Source organism: Haemorhous mexicanus, chromosome 3 (genome assembly GCF_027477595.1).
Source record: "Haemorhous mexicanus isolate bHaeMex1 chromosome 3, bHaeMex1.pri, whole genome shotgun sequence".
NCBI lineage: Eukaryota > Metazoa > Chordata > Aves > Passeriformes > Fringillidae > Haemorhous > Haemorhous mexicanus.
The window spans coordinates 5,769,726-5,792,410 of NC_082343.1; the positions used below are offsets into that span (position 1 = coordinate 5,769,726).

At 42.4% G+C, this 22,685-nt stretch overlaps 1 protein-coding gene across 6 annotated transcripts in view; it reads left to right on the top strand.

Moving 5' to 3' along the window:
* The window catches only part of RIN2 (Ras and Rab interactor 2), a 63,033-nt gene that overhangs the window by 33,700 nt on the left and 6,648 nt on the right, over window positions 1–22,685 (top strand). For all 6 annotated transcript variants that reach the window (XM_059840638.1, XM_059840637.1, XM_059840642.1 and 3 more), the window contains 6 exons: window positions 3,952–4,144; window positions 4,356–4,467; window positions 6,199–6,271; window positions 8,280–8,371; window positions 11,391–12,527; window positions 19,815–20,120. In XM_059840638.1, the coding sequence (XP_059696621.1) occupies window positions 3,952–4,144; window positions 4,356–4,467; window positions 6,199–6,271; window positions 8,280–8,371; window positions 11,391–12,527; window positions 19,815–20,120 (1,913 nt within the window). The remainder of the gene's footprint in view (window positions 1–3,951; window positions 4,145–4,355; window positions 4,468–6,198; window positions 6,272–8,279; window positions 8,372–11,390; window positions 12,528–19,814; window positions 20,121–22,685) is intronic.

The following is a 22,685-nucleotide window of genomic DNA, read 5'->3' on the forward strand; positions in this document are numbered from 1 at the left end:
TAATGTGACCTGGTCAGATTCTTTTATCAGGAATCTTTTTTTTTTTTTTTTCCAAAATCCCAAACAAATAACACAAACCAACCAACCCAAACATCCTCCCACCTGAAAGTAAAACCAGGAGAGGAATTTAGTTGCTGCATAATATACATATTTTGTGAGCATATTTTGCTAGCATTTAGGTTACAGGAACTTCTTATTCTTGTTCAGTACATTTGAGTTAATCCATTGCTCGTGAATTCAAATGGTTATTCTTTCCATGCAATTGTTTCCAAAGTAGTTACACACACATCCCATCCCAAATAATTTTAGTCTAACATAATGAGTTTTGAGAACTCCCGTGTGTCAGGGTTTGACTGTATGTCTAACTAATGATCATTAATTAAAATTATTTTAAGAATAAAAAGTCAAACTGGGAACAAGATGCTCAGCAGTGCTAGACCACTAAAAAATAGGTTGTTAAAACAGACCAGTGGGGGTTTTTTAATGCATTTGCTCCCAGGCCTTGGGAAGTGGCTTCTTGTAGGTTGTATGTGGTTTGTCAGGTGTGTTTTTTCCAAGGTGTGCTTTTTCCAGAGTTTACCAAGTTAGATGTTTCTCTCTGCCTCCTTCTTTATATTTTGGGAATAGAAAAGAATTTTTAAAAAGTGTTTTGTATTCCTGTTTACCTCACCACAGATTGCAATAACATTCTAGTGCTGATTTGTCTGAGTTGCATTGGTGCTGTTTGAACCATTAGTGTTTAGGAGTGGCAGAAATTTGATCATGATCAGATATTCATAATCTTTGGGTTATTTCTTGAGGGAGCAGAAGCAGCTGCCCCAAGGAGGTGCCTGTGTATGTAAGTCAGAGAGTTTCCTCCTTGGATCTTAGCATGTGGGAGGGACTGTGCATGTAAGTACCTGGAGGTTTGAAAAACCTGATAGCTCCTTTTGTATTTGTGGGGAGCCTCATGGCAGGGAGGAATGATGCATCTGACTCCATGTTCTCAGAAGGCTAATTTATTATTTTATGATACTATATTATATTAAAGAATAGTAAACAAAACTATACTAAAGAATACAGAAAGGATACTCACAGAGGGCTAAAAAGATAATAATGAAAACTGGTGACTCTTTCCAGAGTCCCGACACAGCTTGGCCCCAGCTGGCCAAAGAGTTCAAACAACTCACACCAGAATCCAATGAAACAATCACCTGTGGGTAAACAATCTCCAAACACATTCCACATGAACACAACACAGGAGAAGCAAATGAGATAAGAATTGTTTTTCTTTTTCTCTGAGGTTTCCCAGGAGAAAAATCCTGGGAGAGGGGATTTTTCCAGAGAATGTGAATGCCACAGCTCCCCATTCAGATTTATGGTGGTCTAGGGGTGTGGGACAGCACCAAGCCAGTCATACCAAAGAGGAACATCGTGGCCCTAAGACCCTCAGTGCAAACTCTTGCCAGCTTCAGGTGGTTCTGTGGTAGCAAGCAATGCCAGGCATTCCAGCTCATACCAGTCACCTTCTTTTGAATGTGAGGTAGCTGTCTTTAGCAGGAAAAAAACTCTTCCCTCTTGGATATATTCCCCCTTACAGCATATTTAGTTTTCACCTCCTGACAAGGGGAGTGGAAATGATTTGTATCTGTCTAAGCTTGCAGCCAGCATTGGTGTGTAACTTGTACTTTGCCACAGCTCCCTGTGGTTTGTAGTGCAGCTAGCTGGCACTGAGGGAGAGTGGGAAATTTCTGAGCAATATTTACTGGAGGTACAGCTCAGGAAAACACTTTTGTGGTTCGTGATTTGACTTCTTGGAGATTCCTCCATTGCAACATTAGGCTCTGCTGGGACTGGTTGAAAAGGGAACCCAGTATTCCAACTGAGGCAGTTTCAGACCCAGTCATGACTGATGTAAAAAGTGCTTCCCTCCTGCACCCAATGTGTTTGTGTATTTTGTGTCCCTTGAAGGCATACTGGCACTTAGTAAAAGCTTCTGATGTTTGTGGGCAAGGGCGGGGGGGGAGCAATCATCTGCATTTGAGATGCCTTGGAAATCTGAAAAGCATCACTTCATAAATAAGCAAAGAGAAAGAGGAAAAAAAAAAAGAGGCAAACACTGGTAGTTGTAATTGATAGAGGTAATGAAATGTCAAATGATTTTGCCTCCTCTTGTCTGATCATGTGAAAAAGTGAAAGTTCTCTTCCCCATTTACTTTCCTTGCTTGCCCTCTGCAGAGATTGTGCAAGTTGCTGAAAAAAGCTAGAAGAAAGCAGTTTGGTTGTTTGGTTTTTTTCTGTTGTTTGGTTAGTGGGTTTCAGTTTGGTTCATCTTGTTTTCTTTGGTGTGGGGTTTTTTGCGGGGGGGCAGAGAGGGTTTTTGTTTGTTTTGAAAGTATTGAGTGCTCCTGTGCTTGTGAGCTCTGCCCCTACTTGCTGATGGTACAGTAGCTGGCATAATGAGGATGGTAAATGCTATTAGTGATGCTTAGGGCCTGTCCAAAGCATGGAATTCAGAAAAGCTGCACAGGGTGCAGTGGGAGGTGGAGCTGTGTTGTCCTCTGCTGTCCAGGGCCTCTCCTGCTGCAGGAAAGGTCTGTAGGGGAACACATCCTCTGCCTGACAGCTCAGGGAGCCAGTCAAGCTTGCAGGGTGCTTTTTGTCTGTTCCTGAATTTTGCCATCAGGAAGTTGTTACCAGAATAACTGCTTGATAGTGATTTCTAGCATGGGGAGAACCACAGGATGTACTTGTAGCTCAAAAATGAGGAATTTAAGCCAGCAACACATGTGCACTTGTACTGCTTGTTGTACTGGGTGTTCTGTATTATATGGATGATGGCATAACTTTGCATAACAAAAGGAGTTCTCAAAGTATTCTGTTTATTCGGATTTTTAATAACAAGAATCTGCAGCCTCCAAGAACTCTACTTCATTACTGAATGTAGCAGTAACTTTAGATGCCCTGCTCCAAATGCATTTTAACCTTACATTACCTTGCCACATTCACACTTAGCTTAGCCTTTATTTCTCACATGGCAGTCAATCCAAAGGCCATAGTCAGTCAATCCATAGTCAATCCACAGCCAAAGGAATTTGGAGTGTAAATATACATTCCTTACTTGTTTCTGATCCTGGAAAGTGTAGTATTAAAATGTGAGGTAAGGACCTTGCACAGCAAAAATGGAAATAAATGTAAATATTTACAGAACTTAGCAGGAGTACGATAAGAAGTGACTGCTACTTATGACATATTTTTTAAGGAAGCTGTGCCTTAGGGAGGATTATTTGGGGGTTTAACTCTTTTCTTTCTTGGGTTTCTCATCTCTTTCTCACCTCCTCCCACTCTGACCTCTTAGCAGAGGGGAGCAAAGATGGATATGCAGCTGTGAAGGTAACAGAGCTGCTGGAGCAGAGACAGTAGTCTGGGCATAAGGTGAAGTGGTGCTGGTTTGTGGGCTTGTGTTGTGAAAATAATCCCTCCAAACAGACAAATTCTTGTGCCTGGTGCAGTGATCACCAGTAGGTAGTGGGTTGCTCCATTGTCAGAGTATTGAACAGATTTTTCTGGCAGGCATGAGAGAGCAAGATTTCTGTGGGTTGCAGCATTTGCAATCGATCTGGGAATAAGAGTGTCTGAATTCCATAAATATCATTGAAGAGAAGTTTTTCCATATCCTAGCACAGCAAAGAAGGCAAGTGAAATGTTCTCTCAATCACAACTGTGCATACAAGTGTACCTGAAGTGATGGCTGAATTTCTCCAACCTCACAGGAGAATGCTAAGGCTTATCTTGAAGCTGGCTTTGAATTGAGAACCTTTAAGGGAATTTTTGTGTATGCTAAATATAAGAATTCTCAGTAGGAGAAGTGCCAGCCCGGCACCATGAGCTTTGGGGTAATTCTGTTCACTGATCTAAGTGATTGTTCATAAGAGGTTAACATGTCTAATTTTTCATCTAAATTTTCCACAGCCTAATAAAGGATATGGATAATGTCTCTCCTGAGAAAAATGATGTAAAAAGCTGCCCCCGGGACTCTGGATATGACAGCCTATCCAACAAGCTGAGCATATTGGACAAGCTCCTCCATACTCACCCTGTGTGGCTGCAGCTTGGTCTGAATGATGCTGAAGCCATGGAAATTTTGCAGACACAGCCTCCAGGGGTAAGAAGAATCTCAATTTCTTTAAGGACATGCTTTTCCCAAATGCTGTGCTGCCACTTTGCACCCAGGTGTTGGACCCAATGACTGAGTAAAATTACAGTATGTTTTAGACATCATGGGGTTGTTGTGGTTCCTTTTTGTATATGATCTGTATTTATTCTGGCATCTGTGATGAAGCTAACACCATGTCCTTCTGCCTTCTCCACAACAGATATTTCTGGTTAGGAAATGTGCAAGGCTGCAGAAGAAAGTCATCTCTCTGCGTCTGTCCAGTGACTGTGGGTCCTGCCTGAAAGAATTTGCCATCAAAGAAAGTACATACAGTAAGTTGTGAGTTACATTCTTTTCAGCTGTTCCTCAGGTACTTTTTCCCTACAGGATGCAGGAGCATTTGCACTGCTGAAACCCACAGCAGAGGATGCTCAAAGTCGTGCAAATAATGTCATGGGCTGCCTGTGCTGCTCTCTGAGGTGGGCTCTGGGAGTGGGTCAGGCATATTCTGCCACAAGGAGGGCAGATATATAGAAACACTTAAAACTGCTTCAGCTGAAATGTTTCCACTGTGTATCTTGATGAATCCAGTATTCATTCATTTTTATGGGTAGTTATCCTCTTAGAAACTTAGTCTTTTCTAGAAACATGGTCTGCAATCCTGTCTGCTTTCAGTGAAATGTTCTTGAATGCAACTTTGTCATGAGCTCTCTGCAGTTGAGGTGTGGGATGGGTTCTTGGGCTTGTTTTTGTTGGTGGTGGGTTTTGTTGTTGGGTTTTTTTTTGGTTGTTTGGTTTTTTCTTTTTTTTTTTTTTTGGTGTGTGATAGCTAAATGGATTTTAGCCTGTTAGAACTGTTTCTGTTGCAAGATCAATGATTTCTCTTTTTAATTCAAACTATATTTGTTCTTTCTTTTTTTAGTAGAAATGAGCAAATGTTAACACTCCAAATTGTTTTGAACCAATAATGCCCTCATATCTTTAGAAGGGAGAGTGTGAAAAATAAGTTTTAGATTTAGAAATGAAAAAAGGAAGCTGCAGCTGGTGAGTGTATGTGGTGCTGAAACTGCAAGTGGAGCAAATATTTGATTTTAACAAGAAAGAGAAAACTGAAGAAAATTAGCAAAAGTTATCTCTCTTTTTTATCTCTCCCTCCCCTGCACTTAGGAACAAAAAGTTAAATTCTCTGTGTCTGGTTTTAGTTCCAGTAACAAGTAATACAAGGCAAAGAGAAAGTTGTCAGTAATAATTAATGTAAGTGTGGTCTAAGGCTGTGTTTATAGCCTTGAAATTCCCATCTAGAAAAGAATTATATGCTGTCTTTTATGAACAAAATTCTTCCACAAGGGGGAGGTATTTACTGATGGTTTTAGAGCAGAGGCAAAAGATCTGGATCATTTCACTCTAGGAGCTTCTTTTGCTCAATTTGTGAGATTTGTTACTGGCATCAGAGAGAGCCTGAGGTAATGGTCATTATTACTGAGAACAAGTATTTGTATCAGTAAGAAACAATGGTATTAAATAGGGAAAAATGAAAGGCCCTGCTGCTGTCTTCCTCTTCCCTTGTGCAAGGCAATGGCATGCAACAGCTGTCAGAGTTTTTAAGGGTTTTCAGGTTAAAAGTGAAGGAAAATTTATCTCCCTTTATGTTCTACACTCCTAGGGTGAAGACAGGTGAGTAGAATAGAATTCAAGAGGAGGAAATAAGACATTTAAAATTAGGTCTGTTAGTACACTGGGCAAACAAAGCCTTAGTTATTGATTTGTTGTCTATTAGCAAAACATTGTGCAGGCCTCATCACACTTAATCTGTTTTACAGGAATTAGACCATATCCTTGGAATACAAAAGCAGACCAGCCACCAAGATAATCAGTATATTCTTGAAAATGCCTTCAGCAGGAATATGTACTTCTCCACAGAGTTGTTTTCTCTTAATCAAATAGTAGCTAGTTTGATGGTGAAAACTTATTAACTTCATGCTGAAATCTAAGATATATTTTATTAAACTCTTTTAAGAAATAGTGGATTAATGTGTGATTGTTTCTTGTAACTTTCTTTGCAGCATTTTCCTTGGAGGGGTCTGCAATAAGTTTTGCTGATTTGTTCAGACTCATTGCTTTCTACTGTATTAGCAGGTAAGATGGTGGTGTGTTCCAAGCCACATCTGCTAGAAAGAAAATCATTCCAAGAAAATGAGTCTTGAGGAGTTGGTTCAGCTATTGATGCTATTTATGTTGCCAGTCAGTGAATATTCCTGGATAGCCTTAGAAGACAGTGGTAGAAATCAGAGATAAGTCTTGGAAGCAAGTCTTACTTGCTTCTGTCTTACTTCATACAGATTATTGGGAGGCTGATGTGATTTTACCAACCCAGCTGTGAGGTGCTGCCAAGCTGAACTTGATGCTTTTTTTTATTTTTGTGATGATTTTAAGTGCTCTGTAGCTCATTTAAAAACAATCATAAACTAGCTTGCAAAGTCCATTTCTTGGAATTGCTGGTGAGAAGAATTTTTGGGGCATAATGGAAAAATGTCAGATGTGTAGAATATGACAATTGGGAGATGTCAGTTTAAATGGTGAGCAACAAAACTGGCCTTGTCAGCTTTGCAGTTCATGGTTACCAAACTTGTTTTCCAGCTAGTATGCAGGAAAAAAGTAGCTGGTGTTTTTATCCTTTTTTTTCAATTTGACTTCAGTTTACTGGTGAAAATTTCCATACTGATGCTTGAGCCTTGTATGTATGCACAGACAGGACACAGCCAAACTGCCCAGGTGCACATTTTCTGAAGGAGGCAGGGAGAGGCAGCTGTGATAGTCTCAGTCCTTTTACTGCATTGAGGCTGCCAGTTCATGCTGACCATGTGATGATTTCTGGTGTGGGATGCTCTTGGGCTGCTGTGCTTGCTGGTTTTGTTTGTGGTGGTGAAGCATCTTAGACCCCTTTCCTACAGCTTCTGTTTAGCTGAGCTGTACGTGCATGTAAGAAAAGCGGCATTGATACCACATGTATCATTGGGTAATTGGTCAGAACTCAGAAGAGAAATGAGCTGAAAATGCCTTTAAACGTAGTTTAATGAGGAGATAATTCCTTATCTTGTCACCCTTTCAGTCCTGCCCACTTGCCAGGCTCTGGTAAATTCTCTTTAAGTACCTACAAGATTATTCAGCAAACAGAGATTTCTTGCATTAGTCTATCCATTTTCTTTCACTGAAGGTTCACTATTGCTTTGTGTAGACTAAAGGGGGCAGATAGGTAGCTATTGTGAAAAAGAGACAGTACCATTTGGTACATCACAGGAAATCCTGGAGGATTTTCTAAAACCAGAGGGAATTTCTTGCAGGAGGTACCCAAGCAGTATTTATGAGGATTTACCTATTTTTGAATTGCAGCCATGGTGATGATCTGGACTCTGCATTTTCTGTGGTACCATGTAAGGTGCCTTTCAAATGCTTTTTAGCTAGTGTATCAGTCCTGTGCATATGCTTGGCTTGAGTGTGAGTGGAATTCTGAGATCCTGTTTTTTCAGGAAGCTAACATGCAACATAGAGAATATTTATGTGATATAGACCCACTGTCTGTCTGTGCTGTAGCAAATGGTTGGCTTGTTCACAACCTTAAAACCAAAATTCATGCTGACACCAGTTGTGTAGGATTCTCATTTAGTCTTCATTCTATGGGTACTTCTGCTACAGATGTTGCTGTTTAGCAACATTTAGTTAGAATAAAATTCTTATTCTGAAAACTGGAATAACAGGCAGCAGTTTATTCAGAAAGTGAGAAGCTTTTTTGAAGTGTTAAGGGCAGGTAACAAGTTTGCATCTCACTGATCTGCTTGTAGAAGACCAGGTGTAAAAGCTTTTGTTGGAAAGGCAGAAAATACTGGATGGCTCTGTGGAAATGATCCTAGGGAAAGTCCTGGGCACTTGGCTATTGTTTGCCCTTCACACCACTCTGCAAAGTAAAGGAGCTTTGGGGTTGGTAATGTAACGTTTAACTGTGCTGTGTGTTTAAGGATCTTGCTACCTGACACAGCTCAAGAAGAAGAAAATCAGAAATCAGACACTGCTAGTGTTTTAAAATAGTAAAACTTTTCAAACTATGGATGTTGCTGAAAACCATAATGGTTTTTCTCTTTGGAAACAGGGATGTCCTTCCATTCACACTGAAATTGCCTCATGCAATTGCTGCAGCAAAGACAGAAGCTGAACTTGAAGAGATTGCTCAGCTTGGACTGAGTAAGTAGTTCTCTACACAGATGTCTTTCCCTGTAGCACACCTGTAACATTGAAGAAATAGGCTGTATCAGTAAATAGATCATATTGGTTAGTGATGATACAAATTTTGTTTAGAAAAGCAGTTTCTCTTATTTGGGAAGGCCAGACCTCCTCTTGGCCAAGGAGTGGTGCTCTTCCTTCCTTCTGTGCCTTCTGTGATATTTTTGTTAGCACTGTATCTTTCTTCCTTCTTCTCTTCCCTTTCTGGGCAGGCTTTGGGCAAAGCAAATCTCACAGTCCCCACAGAGAGGTTGCTATGGCTTCTGCTCTGAGACCTAACATTGACTGCATGCTCACATAGCACTGGCTATGTGAGGCTATATAAAGCACTGGCTTCATAATTTATTGTGAGGAGAATGTAGGAACTGAGGTCCCCTGTTAATAAAACTTCTGTTCAGATTGACATGGAAACTTAAAATGGTGAATTTGGTGATCAGTGCCTCAATGAAGTGGCATATTTAGAAAATGAGGAGTGTGTATACGATGTGTAGAATGTATCCATGGGCAGGGGTTAGGTGAAAATTTTAAAATACCAGAAGACAATCCAAGGGTGTCCTTGCATCACTTGGTTGCTTCAGCCAAAGACAGGCTCATTGTGAAGCATACCTTGAGCTCAGAGGAGATGGGTGCAAAGCCTCCTGGGATTTGAAACTTGGGCACCACCCAGATGAATCATTAAGCAGCTCTGCATTGACCAAAGTGCTGAGTGGCTTCATTTCCTTTTCCAGGAAGGGAAGATTGACTGTCAGCAACCTTTGTTGCAGTAGATTTTTTAATTATCTTTGATTTTGAAAAGGATCCTCTCTAAATCAGTGTTAGCATGAGGATCTCTTGGACTGTCTGGTGGGACTTTGCAGTACAACCATACCCAGGGATGTATTGCAGTGCTTTGCATTTTGTTTTGCTGCTGTAGCCATGCAATTAAAGGGTTTGTTTTAGAGAGGAGAGAAATTACTTCTGCACTGCTTGTCTGCAAGTTTAGGTAGTCAGGTGAAACTGAGGGTTATCATGGGAATAGAGGCAAATATGGTACTACTGAGGTCAATGTTTAGATGGGAAAAAGAAAGTAAAGGATGTGACTGGGATACGGTGTAATGAAGACAGTCTCCCAGTGACACATGGAAGCCTTAAAGTAGCATGAGGTGAGTATCTCCAGAGGAGATGATATTGGTAATGTTGATCAAGCTCTCCAGGCCAACCACACTTTGTCACCAGTACCCCAGAGCACTGTGACCTGCTTGCTGCAGAATTAGTCTTGCTCTTGAACAGTCTCTGCATTGTGTGTGTTTCTTCTGTAGCTTCTACGTTGGAAAGCTGATGGAACAGTGTCTGTGTGGTTGCTGTATTTGGGATGAATTACCTGATGTACACCAGATCACAGTTTCCATGCGCTAAAAGCAGGGAACAAAGTTGAGATTTTGATGGAGTTTTAAGTGTCCACGTGCAGAAGAGCACACCAGAAAGTCAGCCTTGCAATACTGTGGACTCAAGAGAGGCCTAAAAACTCCCAACAGCCTTTCCTGTTAAGTGTGAGTTTTCTTTGAGGAACATGTAAGCACACAACCCCGTGGTGTGTGAGCACAGGGCTGTATCCCCTGTCAGAGCTCTCTTGTGCAGTAGGCTCAGAGTGAGAGCTGCACAACACAGGTCAATAGCACATAGCCCAGCAAACCACATCAGGAGGAACTTCCAGTAAAGATTTCAAGGCTGTTGCCAACCTGAAAAGTTTCATGTGCTGGACATATGATTCTCTCTCAGTCTCCCCTGTGCTTCACCTGCAGCACTGCTTACATCATGTGTGTTTGCAGCAGCCACGTGCCAGGCACAGGCACTGAGAGATCTGCAGGCAGGATGTGAAGTCATGAAGCTGGGAACAGCAGCAACATGGCATAACTATGCAGAGAAACATGCCTGTGCCTGTAGACATTCTCTGGCTGTTTCTTGTCTTCTGCCCCCCAGGCAGGACATGGCTGTTGGCCATGGACCTGTTGTGGATGCTTGGCATTCATGCACTTGGGCCCAGGTATCATTGCTCAGTTGCCTCCAGTGAGCCATCTTGACACACTATGGGAAAAGGACGGTGTCAGGATTGGCAAATTTTAGCTAAATCTCCCTCCTCTGGTACTCTGCCCTTATTTCAGCATGATTGCTGCCTTCAAGGGCACATCTGGTTTCAATCTTCATACCTTCAGGCACCGGTGCTCTTTAGCAGTGGCTTGGTTGCACAAACATGCTGACACGTGCTGGGATAAGTGCAGAGGCTGCAGCTTGCTGGTGTAGCATACTTTTCCATGCTGCTGGTGTGGGACTGCACTCTGAGTCTCTTTATGTGTCACTGCAGTCTGTATTCTCAGGCAAACTGTCCCCACAGCAAAGGCAGGGCAGCAGGCCAGAACCTTTATTAGACACTTAAACGCTTGGTCTGCCTTGCTAAAGGTGATGTGTGCATCCAGCACAGCAAAATGGGAGCTGCCTTTTCATGTATAGTTTCATGTGTTCACTATGAAAAGAAACTGAAGCAAGATACTTGTAGAGTTTCTGGATGTGGCTTTTAGCTGGTGCAAATCAGCTTAACTATTTTCTTTAATGAAGTGAGCTTATTAATACCAGCTGAGAATCTTGCTTTATTTCTCCTGAGTGAGATGCTAGGGAGAAGTTTGTGTTCATTTCAGTCTCAAGCCAGTAAAAAGAATTCTGTTACAGTCTCCATTCCTTTCTTTGATTCTCAGCTTAATTTTTAGTTTAGTGGGGTGATTGGAAGCTACGCATTGGTCACGGTATTTGTAAATGAGTATGAGCAGCCCCAGAAATGTAGCATACAGTTATGTTAAGAGGCTCACTTGGATTTTTTTCCCCTTTTAATTAATAAAATCTTGCCTAAATTTCTCGATCTTTTTAACTGGTGTTGTTGAGTTGAATGTTCTGAAATCCATCTGCATGGTGTTTAGCATTCTTACGTTAATGCAATGATGATTTTCAGACTTTTGGAGCTCCCTGGCTAACAGCAAACCCCCGGATCCTTCACCTCCCTGTAGGCCTGTGCCTTTGGACAGTGCTCGCAAAGACTCACGCCAGCTCTGCCTTATAAATGGAGTGCATTCTATACGAACCAGAACGCCTTCAGAGCTGGAGTGCAGCCAGACCAACGGAGCGCTGTGTTTCATTAATCCCCTCTTCTTAAAAGTGCACAGCCAGGATGTCAGTGGAAGTCTGAAAAGGCAGAGCCCGAGAACTCCAGACGTGAATGGCACGGCGAGGCCTCGCTCCCCCCCGCCCCGGCCACCACCTCCTGCTATTAATAGCACCCTCACGAGCCCACAGATTTCCAGGACTATAAAGCAGGCGAGCATGCCAGAAACAGTCAGCCATAAGAAGGAGAGGGGCTCGGATTTGCTGCAGAACAAGCCCACCCCGATTCCGCCTCCTCGGCTGAAGAAGCAGGCGGTGTGCTCCGAGGCAGACAGTGCCTCCAGGAACACGGCCCCGCTCCGGCCCCGCTCCGTGTGCCTGCCCGAGGCAGCCGCGGCTCCTCCGCGTGAAACCCTGCCAACCCTGCCCCAGCCGGCTCCAGCGGCTCCCAAAAAGACGCCGGCTGCCATCTCTGAGTCACACATCCCGTGGAATGGAGGCCGGCAGAGACTGAGCGACATGAGCATTTCCACCTCCTCGTCTGACTCCCTGGACTTCGATCGGAGCATGCCGCTCTTCGGCTATGAGGGGGACACCAACAGCAGCCTGGAGGACTTTGAGGGGGAAAGTGACCAGGAGAGCATGGCACCCCCTCTGAAGCCCAAGAAGAAAAGGAGCAGTTCGTTTGTTCTCCCCAAGATTGTGAAATCTCAGCTACGGAAAGTCAGTGGAGTTTTCAGTTCCTTCATGACCCCTGAGAAAAGGATGATTAAGAAAATTGCAGAGATGTCCCGGGACAAACGTACCTATTTTGGATGCTTAGTGCAGGACTATGTCAGCTTTCTCCAAGAAAACAAGGAGTGCCATGTTTCCAGCACTGATATGCTGCAAACAATTCGTCAGTTCATGACCCAAGTCAAGAACTACTTGTCCCAAAGCTCCGAACTTGATCCCCCAATCGAATCACTGATCCCTGAAGACCAAATAGGTAAGAAACACTGTCCTGTGTTTTGGGGGGAAGGTGAAAATGTGTAATCTGTGTTTATAGCAATAGTCTTTGTCCTATTCAGAATGGTGGGGCTAACTTGGCGAGTAGAGCTTGAACCACTGAGTATTTGAGTCCTAAAACAGCCTCTCCCTCCATTCCCCACCCCAAATCACACTGTCAGCTTGGAATGATTACACCATGAGGTTGTTCATAAGAAGTTATCCTTAAAATAGGTGCAATGTGGACTTTTTTATCTGTGATTATTACTTTTTTTACCTGCTTTACTGTTGACAATAGAGAATCCTTTATTTGCTGGCACACATGTATTTTTCTCTGAATTGGACTGACGTAGTTCTCAAGGTTTGGTCTAAAACTGCTAAATCTGACCATACAAATTGTAGTTATAGAACTAGAATTTGTTCAAAACCAATGACATTTAAGAGCAGAGAGACATTTTATGACAACTTAGTTTTGAAATAAATCTGATTCCTCCAGACATTCTTAGTCACTTCTAACAACGCTGCAATTGAAACTAAATAAAAACATATGTAAGAGTTTTAGAAAACAAACGTGTGCAGGAGACAGAAGGGTCTGTTGTTTTCTGTTGTTTTCTGTACTTCTCTGTTAGATGTGTTTGTGAGTGGTTATGGATGAGCTATATGTTTTACCAGGAGAGAGAGATTTGTGTATCCAAAAAAAGTGAAATCGTTGCTGCATAAATCTCGCCGCCTCTCTTGCAGAGTCTGAGCAGTATCTGTAAAAGAGCCTGTAAGCCACATTTAAGAGGTAAACACGCCTCAGGGCAGAATACTTTCCTTGTGAGCTCACTTCAGTCCTAATTTGTTTGTTTTTCTCCCTACCCCAGTGTCCCAACAGTTGGCTCAGCGCAAAATTGGCAGATACTTCCTTCCCTTGGACTAGAGGGTAATTTTATATTGACATTCTGTCTGTCCTTGACCAAGATGAAGTATTCTCACATAACCTCAACTGCATTTACACAGTGTCAAGCAAAAGTCACAAGGGCTGCTAAAGCAAATACAAAAATGTGAAAAGTGTCCCCAGTACTGAGACTCAAAGACATGTAATGTTCTCACTATAATAATAAAGACTGTTAGTTAGGTGTTACATGGAAGAAAAAGCACCAAATTAAGCTGGGGATGGAGGTGCATTTTTGCCTGCATTTCTGTAGAGTGCTGGATGTTTGACAAAGCAATACAGATCGAGTCTGGTTGTAATTTTGTGAAAGCCTGGTTTGTTGTGTACTTTTCATTTCACAAGGGTGTGGTTTAGTCAGACTTTGGGTCTCCCAAGACTGAAAAAAATGTCTGCTATTAACTGTTTCAGACTTTAGAGCAGCATAAGCTATGAAGTGTAACAACTAAAACTGCCCTGGTTTTCTTCAGCAACACAAAGTCTGGTTTTGATCATGTGACTAAACACAATTAATTTATAAAGTGGGCTGGTTTAAACAAAGAAAGAACTTGCTTTTGAATCATCTACTGCCTTTGGCTTGAGCCAGCAAACAACTGCAGTGGATCAGGAGCATCAGATGTTGCTGATCTAAGTATATAACTATGTGATGGCAAAATTTAGTCATCCCTATGGAGAGCTTTTTATGAAGTAGAGCCCTGCCTGTTGTCCATAGTTTTCCTTGACTATTTCAATGTGGAATTTGCAGCCCAAATTTTAACTTTGTGAGTGGTTGTTTATCCTCTCTTGTGCGCTCGCACTTCCGCGGTGCAGTTTTTTCCTCCAGTGTGCTTCTGGGATAATGCTCCTCCTTTCTGAGTCATTCAGGCTTTGCTTTAACCCTCTTTTGTCTCCTGAACTTCAGTAGGTGCTGGAACAGCTGCCCCAGGTTTAGTGAAGCCCTCGGTGTTTGGAACTTCTTTCAGTGTCTCCATAATGATTTTTTTCATCATGTAGCTTTTCTTCTAGAACTGCATCATGGACTCTTGCAAGGAAAAGACTTCTGCTGCAGCTCTTTTTAGCTTCCCAGATAGGGGGTCCCATCAAGCTGTTAAACTTCTGCAAAATCACTGGGAAAATACCCTTCAGGGTTTCTAGTCCTGACAGATGCCTCCTAACCTTAGTACTGTAGGCTGTTAACCCTCCCTGAAGCAATGGAGCTCCCAGTGTTGGCACAGAATCAAGAGTAAGGCACATGGCTCTTTATTGTTTAAGGATGAATGTAATTTATTTTTTTTTAAAGACATCCACACCTCAGTTTGTAGCCACAGAATAAAGACTGGTCTGAGGAGACCCTGTTAGTGCAGAGCTGCTTGATCAGCAAATGTTTGGGAGTTTTTGTTTGTCTTTTCATCTTTTCCTGGCTTTGAACTGAATGGAGTCAAGTTGAATGCTGTCACTTTGCCAAGTGGGATCTGACATCTAAACAACTTCAGTCTCAGTGCCCAAATCTGGCCCTGAACCAAGAAATTACTGGTTTAAACCACTTGTCAGTAAGGTACTAACTGATCATGTGGGAACGTTCCTAAACAATACCATCCATTATCTGTTTTGGTATTTTTAATATGTTAGGGATATTTAAATGCTGAAGGTTAAAGAAGCTTGGAGAGGATGTGTTGGTCCCTTACTGGCAGTCCATGCCTTGTTGAAGGGCCTTGGGTGTATATAGAGGAGTTGCAGGCAGACAGAGCTGGACATACTAATTAACTGAAGCCCAGGACTGACCCCCATGGTACTTCTTCTCCAGTGTCTGTCTTGTTTGACAGCCAGCCATGGATACTTGGGTTCTCAGTGCAGTGTTCTGTGCACCTGTTGGTGCATGCTGCTTATGGTTATTATGGCAAGACAGCATTTCCCTTGTTTGTTTATATGGAAGGTGCACAGAATTAGACCTGTGGGTCTTAAAAAGGTTAAGCAGCAGCCCACCCCAGATCCCCTCTTCTTTATTAATCCAGTTATCCTTCTGAAGGAGCTGGAATGGTATGTTTCTGTTTGAAAAACTCATGCCAGCTGGTTTTTTCACTGTGTTACTTTTTAGGTGCTTGTGCATTTGTTCTGGTGTCCTGTCCTTCATCATTGCATCTTTTCATGTTGAACTCAGTCTTACAAACACGTCCCTCAGTGCACCTCCTTTCACCACAGGAGTGACAGGACAGGGCAAGAAGGAAGCAGTGGTAAAAGTACTGAGCAGAGGCAGGGGACCAGGTTCTTTTTCTGACCATCCCTTGGATTTCCTTTGTGACTTTTTCCCTGCTTCTTTTCTTTCCTGCTACTTCAAGAAAAGACATGTGCTTACCAACAGCTATAGCATGAATTTCAAGTAACTCACAGCTGCTTAAAGCAGAGCACACCTAGCACAGATAGCTGTGTGATTTTTTTGTGTGTTTTTTTTGTAGGTCAGATGAGGGGAGGCTTACTTTTCATCCCTAGTTGCTAGGTCTCTGCCACCACTGCCTGTAGATCAGGCACCTCTGTTTTCAGGGTTGTGCTGATTATCAAGGAATGTGGGTTGTGTGAGGTCTTACTGTCAAGTCCTGGTCCTGTGGAGGAGATTTCCATGTCTGCACCCACCAAGAGATGGATGCTTGGCCATCACCCTGTGGTATTCCAAAGCAGCTTTCAGCTCCCAGGCAGTGTGACCTGTGCAGGACTGGGCCTTTTTGTGGTGGTTCTCAGGCTCACTCAGTCTGCTGCTGACCTCTGATTTCCCTGATGAGTGGTTTGGCCATGGTAAACAGGGCTTGAGTGTAAATTGAGGGACTGGAATCTGACAGTCATGTCAGTGGAGCAGCAGTAGTTGGTAGGTAGCAGGGAAACAGAGAGCCTGGAAAAGGTGAGAGCGTGCCTAGAATTTGAGGAAGTGAGCGTTGTAAGGAGGCTGTGTAAGGACACTGGCAATGACTAATATGTTGTCCTGTCTAGATGCAGACTTGTGTGGTTGGCAGCAAAACAAAAATAGCATGTCAGCACAGGATACAGATGTGTTTCCACAAGTTACAACGAAACTAGCTGGCTGGCCTTTACAATTCATTTATCAAAGCACTTCCAGTTCCCATTTTGAGGCTACAGGCTAATTATAAGCATTTCAGGAACGATACACTGTGTTCAGCTCATATTATATTCAGTTTAAAAAAAAATTATCTGAAGAGTATCTGTTTTGGTTTTGGAGTGGTAAGCATCCTGGGAGGATATTTGAAAACATGCATCTGAAATAAACAGAATTTTTGTTGCTGATTTGGACCTTAAAACTATGCAGAGGTGTTAAGGTAAAAAATAAGACTTCAATTCACAACTTAGATAATGATTTGCCTGGGAAACCCTCATATACTTTTTTTGTGGCCATTAGAAGTCAAACAGTGAAAACTGCTGCTGGCTGAGAATTGGTTTATGGGATCTTACCCAAAAACACCTTAATCTGAAAGTGGCCAGAAGCAGCACTGCTGAAGAAAGGGTCACTGGCTGGGGTGGTCTGGCCCTAGAACTGCTCATAGGTGCCATGACACTGAATATTGTTCTAAGATTCAAATCACAAGAAGTGCTGTCCTACCAGGCTTTAATAATAATATAATTTTTTGTAAGCTTTGTATTTGTTATGGGTGTTACTGTTGACCATTAAAAAAACACTTCAGCCCTTATCAATCTTGTTGCTGTTAGCCTCAACAGCTTGTTAGATTTTGCCACTTTTTCATTTGAGGGCAGAACTCAGTGGTTCTCACCAAGAATTCATAAAGGAGAAGAAAAGGTTGGGTGTTGTTTTGAGGGTTTTTTTGTGTGTGGTTTGAAGGATTTTTGTTTGTTGTGGTTTTTTCTTTGTTTTGTTGTGCCTGTGTGGAGCTTTGAGCACAGCCATGAGTTACATGATCCCTTCCTCTGTGCTGCTTCAGAATTATTTCAAGTTTCCATGGAAGCTGTGGAAATATGATGGAATTTCAAAGCAATTTCCAGGCACTGCTTTTGGATACTCTGACAAAATAGAAAATGTGAAAGGAACCTCCTTGCCATCTTGCTGTAAAAATCTGCATGGTTCATTTCTGGAAGTGGCACTGCCTTTCAAAGGGTTGAGGGCAGAAACCCTGAGCCTTCCAACGAGCCTGGCCCCAGCCCAGGACTGCAGCTCTGGGGAGGAATTTTGTCTCCCAGCTGCACCCAGTTCCTGTGGGACCTGGGGAAGCCCTGTTTCTGCCTTCTGTTCCTGTACAGGTTCAGTCACATCCAGAAATACACTGAGTTTCTTGAGGCTCCTGTGAACAGATGTTGTGATGACCCCTCTTTATGGAGATGAAGGATGGCTTCTGCTCAATATTCATCTACAAAACTTCCCGTGGAAGCCTGTGGGAGTTCAGCTTTCATGGGGATAGAGCTCTCTCACTTTGCATGATGTTTAGCAGCACCTACTGTTTTAATAAACTAGACAAGGTGCTTGGAATGCACAGTGCAGAGGTGTTCCTCTTACAAGCAAAGCAGTTGTTTTTCCTATTTGAAAAAAAACAGGTAGTAGAAATAAAGTAAGCTGAATTGCCAAAAAAATAGTCCTCAGTGAGGATAGCAAGGAATGATTTGTACACTCTAGAATAGAAATTTACCTTGTCATTGTACCCATGGGTGAGACTCGTGTTTTTCTTGGTGGAAAATTGTTTCTGCAATTATTTGTGCCCCATGAGCCCTGAGGATTGCTTTGATGGCAGGGAGAGGCATTTTCTGTCTCTGTGCAGAAGGGTGATGCTTCTATTTACCTGGCTGGTTTGGTGCAGATTGTGTGGCTCTGCCAAGTACAGTAGATAAGGATCAGTTGTTTGAAGTGTTGCCCCTTGCTAATGTTGCTAATTGATGGCTCTGATCTAGTGGGAAGCTGGATCCAGCCCTGGCTGCTGTGTGAGAGGCCACCAAGAACGTGTCTCAGACTGATCATGCTTTTTCTAGAGGCTTTACTGACAAACACAGAAAAAATGCTACATAGGAAGTCAAGGCACCATAGGAGGAGAAGTGTGTGTGTGAAGGGTGTTTATATAGGAAAGAGAGGGAGGAGACCCAAAAAGAAAAAGGGCTGGACACAAGAATATGATAAATGAAAAAAAAGAGCAAGAAAACAGAATAATGCTTGTTTGGAGAGAGAGAGTGTGTGTGTGTATGTGTCTGTATGTGTGTGTGTGTGTGTGTGTGTGTGTAAAAGAGGGAGAGTAGGGAGGAAAGAAAGAGGCTGTAGTCTAAAAAAACCACAGAAGTACAGGCAAATAATCTGGGACATGCATAAGGTTTAATGAATCTGTAATGAGTCACTGTTACTAACAAGAATGTCCACTGGTAATTTGTGTAAACGTGTGACCTGGCAGTGACACAGCCAGGTCTCTGTGTGCTCTCAGTCCTTGTGCTCCTCTGGTCCATCTGCCTGCTCTAGGCTCTGGTCCTGCCCCACTCTGCTGCAGGGATGGCACAGGAACATTCCCCACCATGGTACAAATAATCGATGTAACTTAAGAACTAATGTAAGCTGTGTTGCCATAAGGATGCTGAGAAAGGAAATTAGCTTTTCAAGTAAAAGTTTGCAGAGAAAGTGTTGAGCAAAGAGCTTTCTCTGTTGACACAGTCCATACTATGAAAATGGAGAATCAGGGTTACAGAAAAACTGGAGTAGAACAAGAATTAAAAATAAGTCTGAGGTTAGCAGTTACAGTGCTATGTGCATACAATTGCCAAAGAACTTCAAACTTGATGACAAAGCTGTATATAAGCTTGTATGATGAAATCTGAAGCTGGACAAACACAGCTTGGTTTTCATTTATAGTTTAAAGCCTGTAATCTGCCCAGCTTCATAAAGATCCTGACAAAGTTGAGCCAAGTTTTAGGAAATCTTCGTTGAGTTATAGTTTCCAATGGAAACTATGCAAAAAGGATGGGATTTAATGCCAAAGGAGACAAAAATTATGATTTTGACTGTCTTTCACATTAAGTTTGGGAATTAAAGTCCAAACTTACAGTAAAATAAAACTTGCAGACTTCCAACAAAAGAAAAACTTTAATAGACCCACAGCTTTTTTTTTTTTGTTTTGTTTTGGGTTTTTTTTTTTTTAAACTATCTGTATTCTGTCTGTGTGGGTGTGAGTTTTTTTATTTACCACATTGCCAGAAATGACAATTCAATACAGGTTCTGCTCTGCCTCCTGTTTTCGTGTAAACAAACATCTGGAAACTCATCTTGTGTAATAAATGGGCCTTAGAAAGTAAGTTTTGCTCGACAGGGTCTCTTCAGGGAATGGTTGTGTTAATGCTGGCTCTGCTTTAGAGGGGGAAGTCAGCTGGATTTGTGTTTTCCTGTTGCAGATGTTGTGCTGGAGAAGGCCATGCATAAGTGCATTCTGAAGCCGTTGAAGGGTCACATTGAAGCGATGTTGAAAGAGTTTCATACCACAGATGGTTCCTGGAAACAGCTGAAGGAAAACCTGCAGCTGGTGCGGCAGAGGAATCCTCAAGAACTGGGTGTGTTTGTCCCAACACCAGACTTTGTGGACGTTGAAAAGATTAAAGTCAAGTTCATGACTATGCAGAAGATGTATTCACCTGAAAAGAAAGTCATGCTGCTGCTGAGAGTTTGCAAATTGATTTACACTGTTATGGAGAATAACTCAGGTATGGTGCTTCTGGTAGTTCAGGTTCACTGATATTTCATACCTGATGTTGTCCTTCAGAGGAATCAGCCCATCTCATTCTGCAGACAGGTCTAGTGCTGAAGCTCTTGTAGCTTCTCCTTGCTCTTTTGAGAGGAATTCTTGCTCTCTGCTTCTGACCTGTTGTCTCTGACCCATCTGTCTGCATATCTTAAAAACTCAGTCTGAAGCAGGGTTGTTGTCATGGGTGGAGTGCCAGCTTCAGGCAAGGTTAATTAGAGAAGCCCTCCCATGGTGCAGGAAGGACCCTCCTGATTTCTGAACTCCTTCTCAGAGAGGAGCCTGGGTGCAGCTGGATTCAGTCTTAGCCCAGACTTAGTCAATGGTTTAAAATCCAAGGAATTATAGAGGTGTGATTGAACCTTTGTACAACTTGATTCTACAAGACTAAGGATGACAAACCAGATATAGTCATATAAAAATGAATTATTTATTATGATAAATTTATTAGACCAAAATGATCTTAATCTGAATTATTTACTACACAGCGTAGAAGTAAAAACTACTAGTATAGTCTAGTATAGTGTAATGCACTATATCAAAACAATTATAATAAAGAAATTATATTAAAGCTAGCAAAAAGACCCAAAACAATTACTGAGTAGAGACTGATGTTTCTTAACGGGGGGGGGGGGGGGGGGGGGGGGTGCAAATCTCTTTTGCTCAGCCTCCAGGAGTAGCTGTGAGGGGCATTCCCATCCAAGGGAGGAGTCTCCACACACACTTCCAGAAGGGAAATACTAGAAGATTCTGCCATTTGAAAGCAGGACTGGACTTTCAGAGTACACAGTGATTGACTGTCCCCCACATATCTCCATGCCAGCTGTGTCAACCTCTGTGTTTTTAGATAAGGATACCTTATTTTATTTGCCACATTACTGTTTAACTTTGGGGTTGATGATTCAGGCTGGGTTTAGCATAATTCAACACCAAAAGCAGCATGACACTACTTCTTAGTTCACCACTGATAACTTTGCCAAACAGGGCATTGTTTTACCTCATTTCAGCCAGAGCATCCTACAGGTGTGAAGCAGTTGAAAAAGAGCAGCTTTCCTTAACTGTAGACTTTTCAAATTGCCTGGCAGAAAGGCTGTCCTGTGAATTTAACACTGATTCTAAATGAGTATTTTTCTGCAAATTGTAATAGAGGTAACATGGTATATTTAGCTATTGTAATTCAATAGCATGTATGCAATATGACAACTACAATGGTTTCATCTTAATGGGTGGAGAAAAGCAGCCTCTAATCCAGTTTTTTTGGCTTGCTGTGCCACTGAATGTTCTCATTTGGACACTTTCTGTCATGGTTTTGGAACAGAAATGACTGTATTTCTGCACTGTAGCAAGAATCCAAAAGCACCTTTGAAACTTAAATACTGAAATGGCACTACAGGCCAGCCAAGACCTGCTGAGCAGTCAGTGGTCCACGATGCTGTGCTGGATGGCATGAATTTATAGGTGCAACTCTGACCTTCTCTTCTCATAGCACACTGCTATGACAGGTCATGAGCTAAGGTGTAGCAAAGCTGTGGTAGTGGGAGATTTTTTTCCCCCTAGGTGAGTATAAGCTGCTGCAGGTGGTTGGCAGTTTACTTTCTAAGGAAGCACTGCATGTGCAGCTGGGTCTGCTGCAGATCAAGAGACCTACTTTCTTTGGAGATTGGAATTGAATGGTGAAAGCTTGTGGCTGTTAAAGCCCCCCAGGTACTTTTACAAGATTTAGGACTGAGCTCCCACCCAGCTTATTATTGTGTTTCAAAATTCTGCATTTTTAAAGTGGATATAGAGATCTTGGCCTGAAGTTCTGTAACCTCATCTCTCTGTGACATTATTGCATTGAGTGAGGTATTTCCAACATGCAGAAAGAAAATACTGAGAGGCTACTGCTGGTTAAGTGCTGCACTGGGAGACTTGGGCTGAGATATGGCAAGTACTCATTGGGCTGTGTTATTTTGTCATGTGAGGTTTGTCAAACGTGGCATTGAGCCAGCAGCTGTTTGAGTATCTCTCCTTTCAGCCAGGTAAGTGTGGTAGCTGGAGCATGTGCCTCAGCTACTGGTGTCACTTGAGTTTCACCAGAGTCATTAGCTGGCTCCTGCTCTGGGCAGTTCTGAGTGACCTTCACATCCATCCTGCAGTGAGCACTGTTTTGCCTGACCTAGAGATTTGGCCACATTGGGATTTCTGAACAGAAAGTCAAAATGCAGGAAAAGTGCAGGAGCACAGACAGGCCTAGGTACAGCACAGTCTTTGTGGATCACTGTCACTCCAGGCCCTTACAGTCTCTCCCCATCTTTCTTGTAGGCTCCCTTCAGGTGCAGCACTTGGTGTGTGTAGACATGTGTATATGTCCCTGGTGTTTTTGACATATTGTCTGTCAAGGAAATGAGTTTTCTTGTCACATCTAATAGGCTTTTATAGTCAGGCTTTTCTGCTGTGGGATTCATGTTCAGAGACTGGTATTTGTGTCTGGATGCTTCCAGAAAGTGGATGCAATCCCTGGATGTATAAGGAAAATGCCTATTCA